The sequence below is a fragment of the Lepidochelys kempii genome, chromosome 1 (genome assembly GCF_965140265.1).
Source record: "Lepidochelys kempii isolate rLepKem1 chromosome 1, rLepKem1.hap2, whole genome shotgun sequence".
NCBI lineage: Eukaryota > Metazoa > Chordata > Testudines > Cheloniidae > Lepidochelys > Lepidochelys kempii.
Window position 1 is genome coordinate 289,197,013 of NC_133256.1, and position 21,942 is coordinate 289,218,954.

At 43.8% G+C, this 21,942-nt stretch overlaps 1 protein-coding gene across 1 annotated transcript in view; it reads right to left on the bottom strand.

Annotated features, from left to right (window-relative positions):
* Positions 1–20,882, bottom strand: part of RASSF3 (Ras association domain family member 3) — a 172,932-nt gene extending 152,050 nt beyond the window's left edge. The window contains exon 1 of the mRNA XM_073327884.1: positions 19,837–20,882. Within this exon, the coding sequence (XP_073183985.1) occupies positions 19,837–20,191 (355 nt within the window). The 5' untranslated portion in view covers positions 20,192–20,882. The remainder of the gene's footprint in view (positions 1–19,836) is intronic.
* Between the last annotated feature and the right edge of the window lie 1,060 nt (positions 20,883–21,942).

Consider the following 21,942-nt stretch of genomic DNA (forward strand, 5'->3'; position numbering starts at 1 on the left):
TTCAGTCTTTATCAAGGTAGGGGCACAAGGAAGCAGGGGTATGCCATACATTCCTAACAGGTTAAAAATGGCCTCCGTCGCTGTGAGGAACACCCTACAAGGACCAGAGTGTCACAGGATGTCCAAGAGACTATGCTGGGTGTCACAGGCCTCCTTGAGAGGGATCAGGAGCTCAGCTGCCACCCTCTGCAAAAGCTCCTGGTATTGCCATTGGTAATCAGGCAGAGAAGGGGATTATGGATTAATTGCCTCATCTAGTGATGAGGATTCATAGATTCATAGATATTAAGGTCAGAAGGGACCATTATGATCATCTAGTCTGACCTCCTGCACAATGCAGGCCACCGAATCTCACCCACCCACTCCTGCGATAAACCTCTCACCTATATCTGAGCTATTGAAGTCCTCAAATCATGGTTTAAAGACTTCAAGGTGCAGAGAATCCTCCAGCAAGTGACCCGTGCCCCATGCTACAGAGGAAGGTGAAAAACCCCCAGGGCCTCTTCCAATCTGCCCTGGAGGAAAATTCCTTCCCGACCCCAAATATGGCGATCAGCTGAACCCTGAGCATGTGGGCAAGATTCACCAGCCAGATACCCAGGAAAGAATTCTCTGTAGTAACTCAGATCCCACCCCATCTAACATCCCATCACAGGCCATTGGGCCTATTTACCATGAATAGTTAAAGACCAATTAATTGCCAAAATCACAGCACAGTCAGTTGGTTGGCTTCACCCAAGCTCCCACACCACAATGTTATGTAAGAACAGCCCATTGGCCGACCTGAGCAGTTCAGTGTACCCCGATTCATTTATGTCAGACTGTTTATGTGACACGGGTCATGTATGGTTTCATTGGCAAACTACCACCACATTGGTCATTAATATTTTTGCGTGGCGTGTGTACGGGAACTGCCCAAGAGACCACACAAATATGAAGAAAATGTGATGCTCAAATGTGTTTACCAGACAAAGGACAGGCCTTTGTCTAGTTCGACTTCCTCCTCCATGGACTCTAACGGAGCTGGATGGTATTTCATGGGAGAAGAGAACCAGTGCAATTCTTGTATGGCTCTGGGGCATCTAATGTTTGGATCCCAAGGACCCCAGGAAAGGCCAGAATGAAGGACTGACTGGTCGTAACCAGGAGGGGTTCATTCCAAGACCTCCAATAGTTCTGCCTGGGCTTGTCTCCCTCAGAGGGAAAAGCTTGTCAGGAATATTGGAGTCATCCAATGGAAAGGTAGGTTCCTAGCCTAATAGCGGTGCCAGCGGTACTGGAGGGAGAATGCTCTGGCTAGTGGATGTGTAAGGGAGAATCCTCTTCTCCTCAAGATGGTTTCTGCTGGTGCTGAAATACCTCTGAGGAAGACCAGTCCTGATAGAAGAGAAGATTGCCAGTAGGGTAAAGCAAAAATATACTCCAGGGAGGTAAAGGTTTCAGTCCTTCCCAGAGTTCAAGGAGACTCGGAGGTTGGAGGCAGCAGATCCGGTGCTTCCAATGTTCTGGCACTTATAGGATCCCAAATGGAATATACCAGAGGTGTAGAATGGGAATCTCCCAGTGGAGCTCCCAGTTTGAACAAGCAGGTGCTGATCTTTCGGTCTATGAGGTGAAGCTGGAGCTGGTACCAATAACTTCCCTTCTTGGATGGAAGATTTATGTGGACCTAAATCTTTAGAACCCATTTGCAAGTACTCACCCGGCTTGGAGCAAGACAGGGAGGGATCCTTTTTCTTAGAGGCAGATCTGGACAGGGATCTGTCTTGGTGCCTATGTTCATTTTCCCTCCTCTCGAGAGAGGGTTTATTAGGCTTAACAGTTTTGGCCTCTGCTCTGGAACTGATGCTTGGAAGGGTGCTGCTAACCATCTGAGGCTATTGTACAGGAGGGTCTCCCTGGTCTGGATCTGATAAGGGTCTCATGGCCTTCTCCGGGAGGTGGTTCTGCACATGGCACTCTCATCGTCCCTGGGTTCAGGAAGGGAAGGAGCAGCAGATGTTGCATTTGACAGAGATGTGAGCCTCCCCAAGGAAGTAACAGCAGCACTGGTGTTTGTAACTCATGGAGAAGGAGCAAGGGCAGAAGATACAGTTCTTAAACCTTGGGACTCTGGGCATAGTCCTCCTCTATGGGGAGAAGCTCCCCAAGAAGGGGAGGAACTATACAACTATACTAGCTATAAAAAATACTAAACGTACTAAAATTATAAATAGTAGGTCTAATCTTACTAAAAACTACTTACACTATATATTTACAAATTCAGAAGCAGAGTAGGATAGTAATGGACACAGAGGATTCCCAGGCCATGTGGAGGTAAGAAGGAACTGGAGAAGCATTGGCCTGCACAGCCATTTATGCCCTAATTTCAGAGCATGAGCAGGACAACTGCACAGGTGCAGACCAATGGACACTACTTGCTACATATCTCCGGTCTCAGACACATGGAAGGCATGTGTACCCATGTGGGGAATACACATAGGGACTAGCACTCAAAGAAGAACAAACAGGTTAACCTGCAAAATTCAACCTGAAATAAGGTTCAGTTTTTTAACCGTCAGTATTTAACCATTGGAACAAGTAATGTGGTAGACTCTCCATTACTTGAAGACTTTAAATCAAGATTGGATCTCTGTTTCTATAAGATATGCTCTATTTTGGCCATAAGTTTTGGGCACTATGAAGGAACTAGCGGGCAACACTCCAGAGCCTGTATTACACAGAAGTCAGACTAGATAATGATTCCTTCTGGCTTCAGAATCAGAAGGTGGAATCCACAAAGGAATTTAGGCATATCAACGCAGAGCATCATGGCACCTAACTTTTAGGTATCTTGGAAATCACAGGAACAATATTGTGTTCCAAGAAGCCAAGTTAGCATGTAGGCGCCCTATATAATGAATGTGCAGAGACAGGCACCAAAGAAAGTGATCCACAAAAGCTGGCATGCTAGGTGATTCCCTGTCTAAGCTACCCAATGGGAGACAGTGTTTGCTAAGCCCCACCCCTTTCTCAGTGACAGGTGCCTAAATCCAAGCTGTAGGGTGCTGCCTAGTTCTGTCACCAATGCACAAATGGGAACCCCTCTCCTGGTTTAACACTTGCACAGTTTCTCATGGGAATGAGTTAGGTGCTTGCCTTGTTCCAGAAGGAGGAAGTGATGGTGGAGTCCCAGCTTCAATTCCCTCTTCCCTGGAAGAGGGGGAGAAAGGATTGGAATTGGAGTTCTAACCACTGACCTATGACATATTCGGATGTGGGGCTCCCTCGGTCTCTCCTGTTGAAACTATTCTATTCTGGATAAATAAGAAAGAGTGATTGGGCCAGAGAGACAGAGAGAGAGCTACAATGGAACGTCATCCATTAGTTGGGGCATCCATCTGGGGAGCAGAAGATCCTGAGTCCAGCCCCCTTTCTCCAATCACTCTTTCATAAGGCCCTACTTAATTCGTGATATTGCGGATCACGCAATATTACGCTTCCACCGCAATTTTGATGCTGAATTCAGATGCAAGTATGTTACATTTTAACAGTCAGCCCCACGTGTGGCCGGGGCTCCTGCTGTCAGCCCCAGATGCAGCCTGGGCTCCCATTGTCAGCCCCACACACAGCTAGCTTTTCCAGATTACCTCAATTAATAAAGGTCCATTATTACTTTTCCGGGATTTTCCATGTCTTGTCCACAGCTCAGCCACAATTATTTGACAATCATCCTGCAATTCAAGTAGGCCCTTACCTTTTCACTATTTATCCAGAGCACAACTTCAACAGACGAGACGGAGAGAGACCTGTAATGCTGGTAGACCAGGTGCCAGCTCATGCCAAGGCCCCTCAGTCTCAACTGAACATTGACAAATACATAGCTGGAACCAGCCTGGCCCATCTGTATCTCAGTATTGTTAAAATAGGCAGAGTTATAAAAATGTACTTAGTGTTTAGACTTTAAGGAATGCTTGTAAATTGCTGCATGCATTAATCTCACTTATAATATCTGTATTCCGTGTTATATGGTAATATCTGAGTGTTTGCTCTGTAACTGTAAATCACCAGACAGGAGAGAAGCATTAATGAGTGTGCCGGCCAACAAAAGAAGGCCCATTAACACCAGATGAACCATTGTCGAACAGAGGACAAAATACTTGGCTGCCCCCGCCCCATGAAAAGGAGACCTACTGCAGGGCTGTTTCACTGCTGTGTAGACATCTAGGCTTGGGCTGGAGCCCAGACTCTAGGACCCTGGAAGATGGGAGAGTCCCAGAGTGCGGGCTCCAGTCCGAGCCAAGTCAACACAACACACCAATGAAATAGCCCCGCAGCCCAAGACCCATGAGCCCGAGTTGGCTGGCACAGGCCAGCCACAGGTGTCTAGTTGCTATACAGAGATACCCATAGAGTTTGCTTATTACAGAAGCTTCTATTACCTTTTGAAACTTTTGAAGACTGTAACTCATTTGTGCGTGTATGTTTACCTGTTTCAGCCTTGTAAATAACTTATTTCCTTTCTCTAGTTAATAAATCTTTAGATAGTTTATTAATTATTATTATTATAATATTGGCTACAAGTGTTGTAGCCATCTACCACAACGACAAGCTTCCCCACTTACCTACTGAATAGCTTTGCTGGATCTATTCACCTGAGCTGAAACAATAGAAATAAGTCAGGTTCCAAGAATGGGGTTCCAGAGCAATGGATCTTCTGGCTGAGCCATGGAGAAGTTGTAAGTCCCCTCCTCCCACCCATGCAACATAAGAAACCCTCTTCTTGACTGGTCATCTCATGTTGCAGCACTACAGGATGATATTTACGTTGCAACATCAAACTATTGTGACACACATTCCTTGCCAGAGCATAATTTCTTAACAGTAACAATCCTATGCCTGTCAAGCCTATGCAGTTGCTATAAAATAAAGACTGAGATAAAGACTATAAAAACTACAGTTCCTGCATATTTGTTCAGCAAATTCCACCACAGATGGTTCAGATTTCCACCTCCACTGTTCACCCGCTCCTAACAGAAACGTTCTCCTAGCAAGTAGCTATATCTTTGTGCTTTTTTTTAAAAAAAAGGTTTTCTCAGCAGACACACACACACACAGACGGGATTAAATATTAACCAGCAATCAGTAATCCATGACTCTTCCAGACTCTTGCTTCCATTTAAAAGAGTTTACAAATGAAAATCTACTGTATCTCCCTGCCTCTCCGTAACATAAAACAAGTTGTCATACAATTTAACAATTTATGCCTTTGTGAATAAACTGGCATAGCTCCAGTGGTGGGATTTTTTGTTTTGTTTTGTTTTATTTTTGTACTTTTATGTAGGTGTGAGATTAAAGGTCTTTCACACGTATTGGCCCCTATGTTTACCACTGAAATACTGAGATTTCTCATTATTTATATACCAGAAATGTAAATGTCACATTGAAACAAAGAAAACAAAGACGAAGAAGGGAAAGGAGAAAAATGGCAGAAACCTTATAAAAATATTACATGAATTATAGTTATAAGTGAAAGACATAAAAATGTGCTAAAACCAACCAAATTAACATTGCACCTGACAATCATGCTGGTGCACCAAGATGCATTACTTGGTGTATTTAAATCACTGAACACTGAACACCCTGCAGCTGTTCCATACACAATGCTCCTACTGACTTCAGTGGGAGTTACACAAGGAATGGGGCTTTGGGATTAGGATGTAACCTGTTGTTAAAGTGCCAAAATATTGCCTTCATTTTTTGGGTCCAAAACTATACAGAAAGCATGTAATGGGCAAGATGGTCTTAACCAGCTTTGTTCTCTTTTATAAACCTATGCAACTTTCTCTGTGCATTTCCTCTCTGTTAACCCATAGAAATTCTAGCATGTGATATGTTAATGCTGACCAAAGGAGCCATTTTGTCCTGGGGGATGGCAGAACAGTGAATAGCATGGATGTACCAGTTCTCCCTGCAGCTGGCCCACAGCAGTTGTAGAGCCATAGTACCATGTCCTTGACTCTCTTGTGCACTGGGAATGCCATCAGGTCAACACCCTAGAGTTTTTCAGGTACGCCTTCTTCTGTGGGAGGGGATGATACGGCCAAAAGTGTTTAATACAACAGGATCTCTATAAACCCAGTCAAATAACAAATCTTTCAAGTTGAGGAAGGAATAAATATTATTTAGATATCCTGAGATATATTACTTATTATTATAGCCTGAAAAACACTTCTAAAATAAAGACTTAAACAAAGAATTGAGTCTCATACTATATAGCTGTGTCCATGTCCAGTCCTGCCACTGTAGTAAACCAAAAATGATTTCAAGTACTCTGGCAGTGTGATCTAGTGCAGTGTTTCTCAACCTTTTGGATACCAGGGACCAGCTTGATGCCTTCCTAAACTGTATCAGGGAGATCTCAGGGACTGACGCCAATCCACGGACCAGTCGTTGAGAAACACTGATCTGGTGGACTCAGTCCAGGGCAGACAAACAGAAACTCAAGTTCTAGTCCCAATTCTAATGAACCTTGGTGAGTTTGCGTGAGTCAGTTAACCTCTTTTGTTTTTCCAATGTTCACTTCTGTAAAATGGGACTATATCAGCCTGGGATTCAAGGCAAGCCTCTCTACTTCCTTTCCCTCCTAACCTACTCCCTCCAGGATTAAACCTTCAGGCCATCTGCTTGAGAGTCATAAATACTCTAGATTTTCCCCCCACCCCAAGGATTCCTTCAGGAGCCTTTCTACTCCCTGCTACTCCCTCCCCTAACTCCACTGAGCTACTTGCTGACTTTTCTGAAGATAGAAAATCACACTGCAAAGTACAACTTTAACTTCAACCAGTTAATTTATTATTTCATTATATAACATATTATGAACATACATGCAAAACAAGTGTCTTTGCGTACATTTCAATAATATTTGTGGCTGTTTTTATTTGTTTATACTGTGCACTGTACAGTATAAAAGCTGATTTTTTTATAACTCACAATGTAAATATACAGGAGAAGTTTGCTTGCATTTTTTATAAGGTAAGTAACTTGGAGTATGTGATTTATTTTGTATTATTTGGTGTTTGGAATGTGAAGATGTCAAACCAGAATAGTGATAATGCTGAAACGAAAGTTAGAGAGGATATACATACGTTGATGTGGTTAAGTATGATGGTAATGGGCTAATTCTTGGGAAATGATGTGGTGCTTCACATTGCAACTTTAACATTCTTTAAGGTAGTTTGTTGTACATGTACTCTTGTGTGTGTGTGTGTGTGTGTGTGTGTGTGTGTACGAATTAAATATGAATTAAACATGAAAAGCTGTTAATGGATTAAAAGAGAGCGTTATAATGGAAACAGCAAATTAATCTTAATTTTAGCCAGCTATCAGGTGCTGTTGTCATAGTAATAATAATTAATAATAAGTGACTGGTATTTGATTTGACAGTCAGCAAGAAAGGTCACTCTTGTAAGCAGTTCCATTCTAGAATACAGAGGAAAATAAAGCCAAAGGCTAGGACTGGAGAGGGGATATTGAGCAGTCTTATAATATGATTTGACACATAGCATTAGACTCAGTGGATGATAGATCACCTTGCCTGTAGACTTTGGTTTACTCTGTGCCAAAATGAGTAGATTTCTCTTTGGGAGCTTGCACAGAGCTATCTACAAAGGGAGCGGGGTCAAAGACAGAAAACAGAAAATATTACTGTGTTAACCATGAAGCATTCTTATATTATTGCATTCTAATTTGGTCAGTTTAAGACAAAATTAGTTTGAACCTACTTTACTTAGTGTAATACTGTAAGTATCCTTTTTTGAAGCTTGCATTTGGAGTTTTGAGACACTAATGAGCAAAACCAAAAAGGTGTTTGTCAATATTCAGAGCCAGCTAGGAAAAACTAAACTGTCAGCCCAAAACTCCATCCAGACAAATAAAGTGTCATTATTTACTTCCTGAGAGACGTTGCCAACCTACACTTAAATATCCTGGTAAGTCCATCCAATGAGATAGCACACTGATCTCCCACCTCAATTTCATTATCAGTCAGCAGGATTGAGGCCCTGTTGTGCTAGATGTTGTACAAATACATCTGTCCTGAAAAGCTTACTTCCCATAAAGCTTACTACTGCCCTAGGACAATCAGAGAGAGAGAGAACCACTGCAAAAGTGGCTTCTGTAGCCAAGTTAGGAGGGAGAAAGATTAACAAGGGGAAGGAAGAAACTGTCCAAGAGAAAAGGAGGGAGGAGAGAACTTGACAAGGGGAGAAGGGAAATGATGGATCCACTACAATTAAGTGCTGAATGGCCTGGAGCCCATTAGGCCAAATGACCAAGTAGCAGAACACTTTCTCTACTAAATATTGAGCAGCATGAATTGCTGTGTAACAATAGTAAAATAAAATATTCTGAATGCAAGTATGACCCATACACAATGCAATTTGATTTTCAAAAAAACATTTTTGGGATATTTCTAATGTGGAGAATCTGGATCTTGTAAGACAATTCACCTAAGAAAAAACTAAACAACCCTTTCTAGTTTGATCCAGAGGCTGTTTCAGTTCTCACTCTGTAGAATAACATTTTAAGAGCGCGCCTGGAGCCTAAATTGCTATTGTATAAAATTCAAGAGTATGTTATACACATTTGTTTCAAAGAGAAAAAAATAAATATTTTTGAGAGGAACATGTTAAAAACACTTAAGCTTTCCCTCTCCACAATCTACCTTCACTTCTTCAGGAGAGGACCTCAACCTTGTTGCTAATTAGGAGGCATTTAGAATACCCTGATACACACTGGGTTTTTATTTGTTTGTCTGTTTGATTTAGGTGTTTTTCTTTTTCCCACACACCAAAAAGACTTCTGGTTACATACATATTCTACATATTGAAGGAGAATATCTAAATCTTATATCCCTTTAATCTGCACTGAGCTTGTTATGCTTCAGTAATAGCTTTCTATTGAATATTCTGAGTATCATCATAAAATACTGTTAAAAATTAAACTTGGCTCCTTTATCCCAGGATAGCAGGGTCTGCAAGTGCTATGAGGATATTAATGAGCTCTTCACATCCTTCTCCACCACATCCTTCTGGTGGAAAAATGCAATGTCACCAATGAGCTCCAAAAGAAACTATGCCAGACCTCTAATGTCCAATGAAGACTGAGTGAACAAGGATCCTTTTGGTGATGAGAAGTGGAAAATGGAAGATCCTCTGAATGAGAGAGAGAGAAATGCAAATAGTAGATTCTTGTTTGGGGCATTTCAACTGTAAAAGACAAACCAGCACCCTACTATAACCCAATACGCTTTATGCAGCATAACGTAACAATCAAATCTAAGCAGTAAGGAAAGAACTAAAGAATATAAAAGGAACTACAAAATGGAGCCTCAATCCTGCAATCAGATCTGCCAGCATGGAAGTCAATTGAGTTCTCCAAGGGAGCAGGGGTCTGGCTGTGCAAAGATCTCTGCAGCATCAGGGCCCAAGAAAGTCTATATAGCCCAAGTTTGACATATCTTTTAGGCTGCGTCTACCCTAAGGGCTTCTGCCAACATAGCTATGTTCGTCAAGCAACAGACCTCTTCACACCCCCCAACATAGCTGTGCTGGATTAGTGTAGATGCAGCTATACCAGCAAAGATTTTACCAGTATTACTTGTCTTGTATATATTTAATTTCATATACAGAGTATGGTCTTCAGAAGCACTAGATTTCATTTCATAAGTGCCAGCTTTTAAACTGGTTTCAGAGTAACAGCCGTGTTAGTCTGTATTCGCAAAAAGAAAAGGAGTACTTGTGGCACCTTAGAGACTAACCAATTTATTTGAGCATGAGCTTTCGTGAGCTACAGCTCACTTCATACTCTAGGGTACAGATGTGGGGACCTGCATGAAAAACCTCCTAAGCTTATCTTTACCAGCTTAGGTCAAAACTTCCCCAAGATACAAAATATTACACCCGTTATCCTTGGACTGGCCGCTACCACCACCAAACTAATACTGGTTACTGGGGAAGAGCTGTTTGGACGCGTCCTTCCCCCCAAAATACTTCCCAAAACCTTGCTCCCCACTTCCTGGACAAGGTTTGGTAAAAAGCCTCACCAATTTGCCTAGGTGACTACAGACCCAGACCCTTGGATCTTAAGAACAATGAACAATCCTCCCAACACTTCCACACCCCCTTTTCTGGGAAATGTTGGATAAAAAGCCTCACCAATTTGCATAGGTGACCACAGACCCAAACCCTTGGATCTGAGTGTCTGGCAGTTCCCAGAACTGCTTCATCACTTAATGCTTAAAAGGAATGGCTTATTCTTAACTGATGACGCCTCTAAATATCATCTGATTTAATCTTTTCCTAAAGTTGGGACTCTCCTCTGTATAGACAGTTAGGTTCCCTAACTTGTCTTTGTTCAGATACGCAATGATTTGCATATTTTAAAAGTATACTTATAATAATCACAAAATATAGCATATGGAAATACACACCCATGCTGTTAATAAGGCCAAAAAAAACCCAAAAAACATTTAATCACCATGGATAAATTTCCTGAAAATAATCAGTGACATTTTTCTATGATTTAATGAACCAGTGTATTATAAATAATAATGCCAACCTCCAGACTGAGGAAAGGGAAAAAGAAAAACTATTCCAGAGATGTGTGCACTAGGAAATGTAGAGCTAGTATATACAAAATCACTCACTTTACTCCCATTGCAACAAGCATGCATCCACTCTGTGACATTGCACTCCATATGATTTTATGACAATATGCTGATGAGTGTGAGTATAATGTAACTGGAATATGCTTAATGCAAAAGGTCTCTTATAAGGTATTATTACAAAGCTTATAATCTACTGAGTGTGGGTCATCCAATTTGTATAAATGTACCATTCTTGTATCTGAAACTAGAAATATGAAATATAAACTCTGAGGTCCTATTGTAATTATGCAAAGTGTGGGCCATTAATGGTGTTTTGGAATCTTGATGGCTCCTATCAACTAGGACAACTAGTTGTAAATGGCTCTGTTTACTTGCAAACCTTCCTGTGAGTCAGGCCAGGAAGAATGAAGGCTTGCAGTCTCCCAGGACATGTGACCATGTCACCTGGTACTGGAATCCATCTTAAACCTGCTTTTCCATTTAGGAGGGGGGGCAGGGTCCCAGAGAAACAAAATATTCCTGCCTTGTGCCAAAGCTATATAAGGGGGTAGAAAAGAAAAAAAGGGGCTGCAGTCTTGAGAAATCCCCTATCTAGCACCTGAGCTGGAACAAGGACTGTACCGGGGAAAGGATTGGGCCCAGACTACAAACGAGTCTAGTCTGTGAAAGAAGCTTATTGGAATACATCTGAGGGTAAGATTTACCTGCATTTCGTTTCGTACTATATTAGGCTTAGACTTGCATGTTTTTGTTTTATTTTGCTTGGTAATTTACTTAGTTCTGTCTGTTATTACTTGGAACCACTTAAATCCTACTTGTTATACTTAATAAAATCACTTTTGTTTATTAATTAACCCAGAGTAAGCAATTAATTCCTGGGGGAGTAAACAGCTGTGCATCTCTCTCTATCAGTGTTACAGAGGGTGGACAATTTATGAGTTTACCCTGTATAAGCTTTATACAGAGTAAAATGGATTTATTTGAGGTTTGGATCCGATTGGGAGCTGGGTGTCTGGGTGCTAAAGACAGGAGAACTTCTTAAGCTGTTTTCAGTTAAGTCTGCAGCTTTTGGGGGATGTGGTTGAGACCTGGGTCTGTGTTTGCAGCAGGCTAGCCTGTCTGGCTCAACAAGACAAAGTACTGAAGCTGGCAGGGAAAATGGGCTCAGAGGTAGTCTCAGCACATCAGGTGGCAGTCCCAAGGGGGTCTCTGTGACCAAACCCATCACACAATCCATGAACCAGATTAAAAAAAATGTTGTTCTTCCAAACCCACAAACAATATTCCAACTCCTGGCAGCCTAAAGTTAAGAATCTGTCTTTTCCACCTAACAATATAAACACCTATTTTTTTCCCCAAATGCCAGAACAGGTCACATGATACAAGAACACCACATTTTCTACATAACACTAAATTATGATGCCAATAGCAAAACTCAAGCAATTAGTGATTATTACTTCATTGAATTCTTACATTCAATATTTTGGATCTTTAAAAAAAAAAGACAAAAACTGTATTTTATTATAACTCATTAAATCAAGTTAGTTTCAATCTGAATAATCCAGACCACACAAGTCTCAAACCAATTTGTCCGTACAGGTCAAATTAGACAACAGCATTATGCATATCTGGAGTATCTGTCTATTTCTTAATCTGGAAAATTAGGAATGGGAAGGTTAGGAGGGCTGTGTGCAGCTTAGGTCTCCTAAAAAATGAAAGACTTCTCTTGAAAAGTAACCCAAAACAGCAACAAGGGCTCAACCACAAAGTCCCTTGTTAACAGAAGTAGTTCATAACACTTGATTTGTCTTTCTGGGCTGATGTCCTTCCAGATAAAGATACAATCAGTGTTGTTTTAGTTTATTCTAAGAAATACAATCTGCTTCTTTGCTGATTGAATAATGTGCACCTTGTCCCTTTGCTTCTGAAATTGAAGAACTTTTTCCTTTGAATTGTAGGTTTCAATCCTGATCTTATTCATTCAAGTTGTTCAAAAATATGTTTCAGTCTGTATCAGATGTCTGAAAACAAAAAGTTACAAGACTTTTGGGTAGGGGGTTGGACTAGATGACCTCCTGAAGTCCCTTCCAACCCTGATTTTGTATGATTCCCCACAAAACATCAGGTTCCTTAGTATTTAGTTGTGAGGGAGCCAGATGCAGCAGGGGCAGTCTCCTAGCAACACACTGGACACAGCTGATCTTTACAGGGGCTGACTAATTGACTGCACTTCCTGATTGATGGAGGGGTGGAGCTAACTACTATTAAACCCAGCAACAGCCACAACTTGCTGACTGCTCAATGTGTTTCCTAGCCACAGTAGTGCTTGGTCCTGCTTCCTGTGCCTCCTCCTGCCCAACCTGCTCTTATGCCTGTGTCAGACCCTACCCTTCTCCATCCTTGATACCCCCTGGCTCTGCTTCCTGACCAAGTCTCTGGCTCAGGTATTTGGCTTCTGATCATGGTTCTGACCCTCTCAGTTCTGCTCTTGACCATGCCCTGGGGTATCCTGTGGCCCTGATTCTTGGCTCTGCTCTAAACTCCAGGCCTGGCTAACCCCATGGCTCTGACCATTAGCCCTGAGTTCTGACCTGCCATCCCGGTCATGTCCTTGACAGTCCTTCAGGTAATGTAGTAATTCTGTATTATTATTTGTACTGTGGTAGGGCCCAAAAGCCTCAATGAAGATCATGGCCCCATTGTGCTAAATACAACAGACACAAAGACAATCCCTGATACAAAGATCTTGCGGTCATTTTCTCTTAGTTGGTACTACATGCATGGCTGTGCACACACACTATTTTAGTGCATTGTCTTGATATGGCCATAAAGAACTTGCTGAGTTAATTTTATTTTGACATTCTCTTTAATTGTATGTTCCTTTGTCTACAGTGAGAGCACCTCAAACTCTGATGTTGTCTGAACTGTCAAGCCAAACAGATTTGATCCTGGTCATAAGTTGGATGGATGGAAAAAACTTTAAAAAAGAAAACAAAAAACCCCAAACAAAAAAAACCCAACCACCTCTGGTGATCCTGGAATATCTTGGTGATTTGGTACATGGTTACTTCTTTCCCAGTAGCATACCAATGATCCAGCTGGGAGATGCTGCTGTGTTGGAGGTGCTGACTTTCAAATGAGACATACAACAACCCTTGTGGCCATTAGAGAACCCAAGACATTTTTGGCAAAAGTAAGGCTGTTAGTCCTGACATCTTAGTCTAGTTTTTGTTTAGGTAAACTACATTGTGATTAACTAAATTCTGAGTTTTAATATAATGTTGTTGTTTTTCACTTCCTTTTCTAAAATGTCGTGTAATGGTGTGGTCTACTGTTTAACACACTGGGTACATACCATTTTAGTGGTGGGTAAAGTGAGTTTTAAAGCATTTAGGAATTCCTCTGACTGCTAAATTCTGTATAACTATGGAAACATTTATAGGTTATTGGAATTGCAATATCAGACCTAGCCTGCTAGTCAGCCAGTCCTCCCTCTGCTTCAGCTGTCAGAACATCTCATTGTTGAATTGTGGCAATATAACACAAGTGAGTTCCCCTTGCAGGATTCAATGATACAGTGGTAAAAATGCCTGGACCTTGCAACTTCCACCATTGCTACTACTGTACTGGCATAGCTGTACTGGTAAGGTAACTCCCTTCTCTTCATGTGCCAATATATTTATGCTGTATCTAATAATTTTCACTCCATGCATCTGAAGAAGTGGGGGTTTTTACCCACGAAAGCTTATGCCCAAATAAATCTGTTCATCTTTAAGGTGCCACCAGACTCCTCATTGTGTTTGTGGATACAGACTAACATGGCTACCCCTCTGATAGAGATATCTCTGTCTACATTGGCACAATTGGACCCAGTCTCACTACTGTACTTTAATCACAAGACTATCCTGCCTCTCCAAATACCACAGCTGATGGAGGGGAATTCATACTTGGGAATACTCACATATATACTCTACAAATAGTCAGTCAGTTTTTTGGGAACTAGAGTAGAGTGAAAGATCAGAACCCTGATGTCTCTTTGTGTGCCCCCTACTTCTTGTTGCTGATTCATTTAATTTTCACCACGATAGTTACAAAATGCAACTCAATCTGGCAACAAGAAGGAAGATGAGGAGGAGCTGAGGAAAGGAGTGGCGATAACTTGCCTCTAGAATGTCACTAGGGGAGACTTACACATCCAAATATTGTGTAAATATAGACATATCTTAAGAGTGAGGAGATCTGAATTTTTGTTCTGGCTCTATCAGAGATGATTTTCCCGAAGACAATAACCTCTCTATCTCAGCTTCCCAATAAATAAAATGGGAATTATAATAGCATGGGCAAACTCATTAATGGTCCAGATCCTCAGCAGGTTCAAATCAGTGTATTTAAGTTAGTGAATATATGACAATTGATAGCAGGTGAGGACCTGGCCCAATGTTTAGAAAGTGTTGTAAGATCCTCAAATGGAAGGGATGATAGATAAATATAAACCATTACTATTGGATCTAGTTTAGTTTCAGTCCTCTAAATATTTGCAGAAGGGTAGGCTGTAAAAAATATGATGCTGATGGCCATGGTATGTAATTACCATTTTCCAGTTTTGACGTAAAATCATTCACCATGTGCTTGCTTTTCCCAGCCCCCATCCTTTCTCCAGGATTTTCTAGTATTTTGGGCTTTGGTTTGAGTGCATGCTGAAAAAAATAAAGCCAAGGACTGCCTCAATACAAGAAAAATATTACAAAACTGTGACGTATCAGCTTCTTGAAATATCTGTGTATCTGAGCTATTGTTTACAGCTTTTAAAAAGATGTATTCGTGTAGAGGTTATAAATTATTTATCTGCCCATTTCCTGTGCTACTGAAACCGCAATTTGACAGAACTGCTTGAAGTACTGTAAGTCATAAAGATGGAGCTAGTTTTAGAGAAGATATAATCACTGAAAGCTGTGTCTGTGCAAGGAAAGTTTCGCTGGAGGATATATTATCAAGGCTGAAATCTTAAGGGTTTTTTTCCTGCTAGCAACAGAATATTTGATCCATCACATAAGCTAATAAATACCACATTTTTTTTAAAATGTCAATTTTTATATAAAAACATTATGGGTCCTCTCATAATTATACCAAACCTAAATTGTTTTTCACACACAGTCAAGTTATATATATAGTCTAATTCAAACCAATAGCGTACTGCATAAAGCTGGAGCGCCAAGGAGAATAATTAAAGCAACTCTTACACTTAACAGAAAACAATACAAGTTTACTACCATCTCTTCAACCAGAATGGAATGTTATATAAGAAAATTATCCTTTGATCTTTCTGTCCTTCCCTGAGTTTCAAATATCAGGTGCTAATCGAAGGCAAAGGAGATTATGGTTCATGCAGTCTAACACTTCAGTCCATTGAGGATTACACTAGGTTAATCTCAGTAGCACAGTATGACAACTCTTTCAGTTTTTTGAACTGGAACTATTTCACTAAGAATGGATCTCACAGCAAGCATCATACAAGGAGAACTTTGCCCCTCAATATACTGTATACAAGTATTAAAACTGAATAAGATGCATAGGGGTGTTGATACAATAGCAGCTAAAGCAGAAGCAGTGAACGGATATGGAGGCAACTACCCTCTCATTAGCCTTTTCCTTGTCTTCACTGGCTTTTTCCCTAAAATTTCCCAATGTTGCCAACCCTATTGCACCCCTATTACAGTGGGAGATGTAGTTTAGACAAGGTAGCTCTCACATTGTCTAGACTTGCTCAGATCAGGATTAGATGGCATGATGGTAAAAATGCAAGCAACTCACCGTGTGCAATAAAACTCCCACTGTTCCTACCACCATTAGGACTACAGTACTGTAAGCAATAAAGTGAAATTTTAGAAACAAAGGCTAGTATAGTCACAAGCATAGAGGTGGGCCTTACCAAACATGGTAGAGCGACATTGGTAGGATAGTGTGGGGGAGCTTGCACTGCAGCAGCTCATCCTACTCCTGTTATGTGACAAAAAGAAAACTTCAGACTGCAAGGATGTTAAGCTAGCATTGTTCACAAGCACTAAATTAAAAATTTTAAACAGAACATTTTCCTAAAATAACAAATAACAACAAGGAGGTGTGTGTATGTACTTTATATTACAGTTTTGTAATTAAAATGAAAGAACTGAAGAATGGAAAAATTAGTTAGTATTTCAGCTGGTAGAAGAAAAGGACATCTTAGTCTAAAATGAGTTATGAGAAGCTGAAGACTAGCTAGTGAAAGTGCACAAATTAGAAACCTAGTTAATGGCATATTGTCTCTATAGAGGACACATGAAAACTCAAGTGTATGGGAGTTGACTACAGTATATGACTACTCTTCATTGTACAGATAATGTGCAGGAATTGGGTAGTACTCCTTCAAAGAGGTTGCTGGCCCTCTAGCCCTCATTTGTCTTTTGTGTTTCAGAAGCTACCACAACCCAGCCACAGCAGCAGTGTATATATGTAGCTAGGGCGCTTGGCCTTACATATTGTGTATAGTTATTTGGATCCTACTGTGCCCATGTGGTTCCTTCACATTAGGTTTGTTGTGTAAACAGCAAAAATACATATCAGTACCCCTCTGAAGAAACCTGAACCAGTGTCCTATCCCATCTCAATTCCTAATTTTAATACACATAAACAGAAAAAAGGCATTTTCAGTGTTAACATCAGATTACAAATGTGATCCTAAAATGACAAAAATTAGCAGGTGGCTGCAAGGGCAAGTGTAGTATCTGAAGCTACTTTTAACTCATTTTGTAAAACTGAGTAGGCTTCAGACTGATGGTATCTCTTCAACGAACTTAAGATACTTACTGCAGAAAACCAGATCGAGGATGTACCACAAACCTGTCCATGTTTCAGAGTAACAGCCGTGTTAGTCTGTATTCGCAAAAAGAAAAGGAGTACTTGTGGCATCTTAGAGACTAACCAATTTATCTGAGCATAAGCTTTTGTGAGCTACAGCTCACTTCATCGGATGCATACTGTGGAAAGTTTAGAAGATCTTATTATATACACACAAAGCATGAAACAATACCTCCTCCCACCCCACTCTCCTGCTGGTAATAGCTTATCTAAAGTGATCACTCTCCTTACACTGTGTATGATAATCAAGTTGGGCCATTTCCAGCACAAATCCAGGTTTTCTCACCCCCACAGCCCCACACAAACTCACTCTCCTGCTGGTAATAGCTTATCCAAAGTGACCACTCTCCTTACTCTCCATTTCCAGCACAAATCCAGGGTTTAACAAGAATGTCGGGGGGGGGGGTAGGAAAAAACAAGGGGAAATAGGCTACCTTGCATAATGACTAAGCCACTCATTATGCAAGGTAGCCTATTTCCCCTTGTTTTTTCCTACCCCCCCCCCCAGACATTCTTGTTAAACCCTGGATTTGTGCTGGAAATGGCCCACCTTGATTATCATACACAATGTAAGGAGAGTGGTCACTTTGGATAAGCTATTACCAGCAGGAGAGTGAGTTTGTGTGTGGGGGGGGGGTGTGAGAAAACCTGAATTTGTGCTGGAAATGGCCCACCTTGATTATCATACACATTGTAAGGAGAGTGATCACTTTAGATAAGCTATTACCAGCAGGAGAGTGGGGTGGGAGGAGGTATTTTTTCATGCTTTGTGTGTATATAATAAGATCTTCTAAACTTTCCACAGTTTGCATCCGATGAAGTGAGCTGTAGCTCATGAAAGCTTATGCTCAAATAAATTGGTTAGTCTCTAAGGTGCCACAAGTACTCCTTTTCTTTTTGCAAACCTGTCCATGGTGTCAGTGATCTGAAGAAAACACATTTGTCTGGACTGAATCTCAGGACTGCTTCAGGGAAGGTTAGTTTGATCCATAGCACACACTTCCATAAATTATATCACAAATCTGTTGTATCTAAGGTATGTACTATGGTGTTCTGCTAAAAGGAGGAAGTATAGATTGAAAATTGGGTTGCAAAACGGCTCTACTAAGCAAGATAAAATTAGTTTCAGAGCACCAAGTTAAAAACCACCTCAGATCTCCTTCCAGTCTTCACACACAAAATCAAGTTCACAGAGCATAACTATTGTTTTCCTTCTAGTGGTTTTGTTACATGTACAAACTTTCAAAAACACACCTATACAAATATATGAAGTATGCTATTGGAGCAATGACAAAATAAAAATGAGACTGAAAATGATGGAGATGTAACTAAAACTAGTTGAGATCTCAAGAAAATGGTTGTACTTAAAACCCAATAGTTGGCTTTCCTCTTCCCCACATCAGAAATAATAAAAAAATAAAACCCTGCTACCGGAAAACATGCTGCAAGGACAACCCTGTGATGGCAGAGGGATGAACTAGATGACCTAATACATTTTCCTTCTCTAATTTCTAGAATATGAAAAATTATAATAATTACAATGATTCTACCTACAACAGTTCTGGGTAATACAGAAGTCAGAGCTGGGCAAGATCTAGAAAATCATAATCCATTCCTCTGCCAATATAAAATTGTTCCCTATTGTGTGTTTTCAGTTTTTTGTCTAGTCTAGTTTTAAGTGTTCCAAGTCATGAAGCTCCCACCACGCCCTTTGGGTAACTATTCCACAGGAACAGATCTCAACATTAGCCAGTTTTTCCTGATGTACAACCTAAATGTTTCTGTTAAATTCCACCCTATTACTCAGTCACCCTGTATTTCCTTGTAACCACCCTAAGCAGCTTCTTGCCCTCCTAAGTGTTTACACCAGCAAATACTTGTAGATATTTCTCATGTCATTAGATGCCTTACAATCCTATTTCATAACTTGTCACCTGGCTTAAGCACAACTGTGACCAAACTAGGTTCCCAGTCAGCTTTAGCTGGTTCATGTCAGGTACCCAGCCATGTTCAAAGGCCCTGTGCAAGGCGAGGTACAGACCTAGACCATGGAGTTTTGTTTGAACATGGCTCTAACCCAACATCGCCCTGTCCCTGGCGGGGGAAGGAGGGGAACAGAAAGGAGGAGAAGGGGGGAAGGAGGAAAGCTGAGACCACTGGAGAAGAGGGGGTGAGAAAAGCAGAAGGAGAAGAGGAGGCAGGACAAGACGGGGGAAGGGGGAAGAGAGAAGACGCCAAGGGCAGGGGAGAGGGCGAGGGAGGCCACCAGCGCTGGAGGGGGGGGAGGCTCTCACCCGCGCACCGCAGGCTCTGGGAGAAGATGAAGTGGCAGCAGAGGTCGCACCAGGTCCTCACCGCCTCCTGCAGCCTGAAGCGGTGCCGCTGCCCTTCGGGCTCGGGCTCGAAGATGGTCCGGACGTGGCGGGGGCGCTGCGGGCCGGGTCGCCGGCGGCCGCAGAGCGGGCCCGGGGCTGCGGCTCTGCCCGCGCAGGGCTGCGGCGGCGGCTGCTCCCCCAGCGGCATGAAGAGCTCCAGGGCCGGCAGCGCGGGGGGCCCGGCCGCCCGGGGCGCCCTCACCACCGGCACTCGCGGCAGCCTCCTCCTCTTCGCCCGCGGGAGCCCGCCGGGCTCGGGGGCCGCCGCCGCCATGCGCAGCCCGCAGCTTCGGGAGGCGCCTCAGGCAGGACGCGCCGCCTGGGCTCGCCCGGCTGCAGCCGCCCAGGCAGGAGGCACCGCGCAGCCTGTGGCGGCACCTGCCCAGGGCGGGCGCTGAGCAGACCAGGGCCGAGCCCCGTCCATCCTCTGCCAGCGCCTGGGCTGGGAGGCGGGACTGGGGTCACAGGGCCCCTCTGCCAGTGCCCAGGGGAGTGTGTGTGTGGGGGGGTCGTGTCCCACGCTGCCTCCTCCCCGGGAATCAGGTGTCACCACAGCCAGGGCAGCGCTCGGAGACGGCGGCCGGATCCGGTGTCACAGAGCCCCCCTCCCTGCTCTGCCCGGCCCTGCTGGTGGGAGCGGAGCAGCTGGAGGGCAGGGACCCGGTTTACTCGTGTCAGTCTCTGCGATGGGCTGTTCAGCCTCGGAAGGGGAATGAACAGACGGCACCGTGCAGAGGGCAGGAGAGGGCCGAGGACTCTCCGACCAGAAAAATGGCACGTGACCATCTAGACGCCTAGGACTGGAAGGGACCTGGAGACGTATCCGGCCCGCCAGCCGCTTTAATCCGGCCCTCTGGCTCCCACTGGGGGGTGGGGTCTGGGGCTTGCCCCCTCCGGCGCCGCAGTCAGGGAGCAGGGTCCGGGGCCGCGCCACGGGAGGGTCCTGGAAGCAGCTGCATGGTCCCCCCCCCACTCCGGCTCCTACGTCATAGGGGCAGTCAGGGGCCTCCGCTCTGCAGGCTGCCCGCGCCCCAAGCACCGCCCCTGCAGCTCCCATTGGCCGGGAGCCAAAGCCAATGGGAGCTGCCGGGGCGGTGCCTGCGGACGGGGCAGCGTGCAGTGCCGCCGGGCTGTGCCTCAGGGAGAAGCAGGAGAAGGGAAATGCCCAGTGGTGGATTTAGAGTTAGTGCGGCCCTGTGCTCAGCTTCATCTTCCTTCCCCCTGCCCTCTTTTTTCATTTTTTTCCTGCATTCTCCTTCTGGGGCTCAGGGTCGGGGGTGCAGGGTCTAGGAGGGAGTTAAGGTGTGGGAGCGGACTGGGGCTGCAGGGTCTGGGTGGGAGGTAGGGGGTGGGAGGGGGCTCAGGATTGGGAGTGCAGGGTCTAGGAGGGAGTTAAGGTGTGGGAGCGGGCTGGGGCTGCAGGGTCTGGATGGGAGGTAGGGTGCGGGAGGGGGCTCAGGATTGGGAGTGCAGGGTCTAGGAGGGAGTTAAGGTGTGGGAGCGGACTGGGGCTGCAGGGTCTGGGTGGGAGGTAGGGTGCGGGAGGGGGCTCAGGATTGGGAGTGCAGGGTCTAGGAGGGAGTTAGGGTGTGGGAGCGGACTGGGGCTGCAGGGTCTGGGTGGGAGGTAGGGTGCGGGAGGGGGCTCAGGATTGGGAGTGCAGGGTCTAGGAGGGAGTTAAGGTGTGGGAGCGGGCTGGGGCTGCAGGGTCTGGATGGGAGGTAGGGTGCGGGAGGGGGCTCAGGATTGGGAGTGCAGGGTCTAGGAGGGAGTTAAGGTGTGGGAGCGGACTGGGGCTGCAGGGTCTGGGTGGGAGGTAGGGTGCGGGAGGGGGCTCAGGATTGGGAGTGCAGGGTCTAGGAGGGAGTTAGGGTGTGGGAGCGGACTGGGGCTGCAGGGTCTGGGTGGGAGGTAGGGTGTGGGAGGGGGCTCAGGATTGGGAGTGCAGGGTCTAGGAGGGAGTTAAGGTGTGGGAGCGGGCTGGGGCTGCAGGGTCTGGGTGGGAGGTAGGGTGCGGGAGGGGGC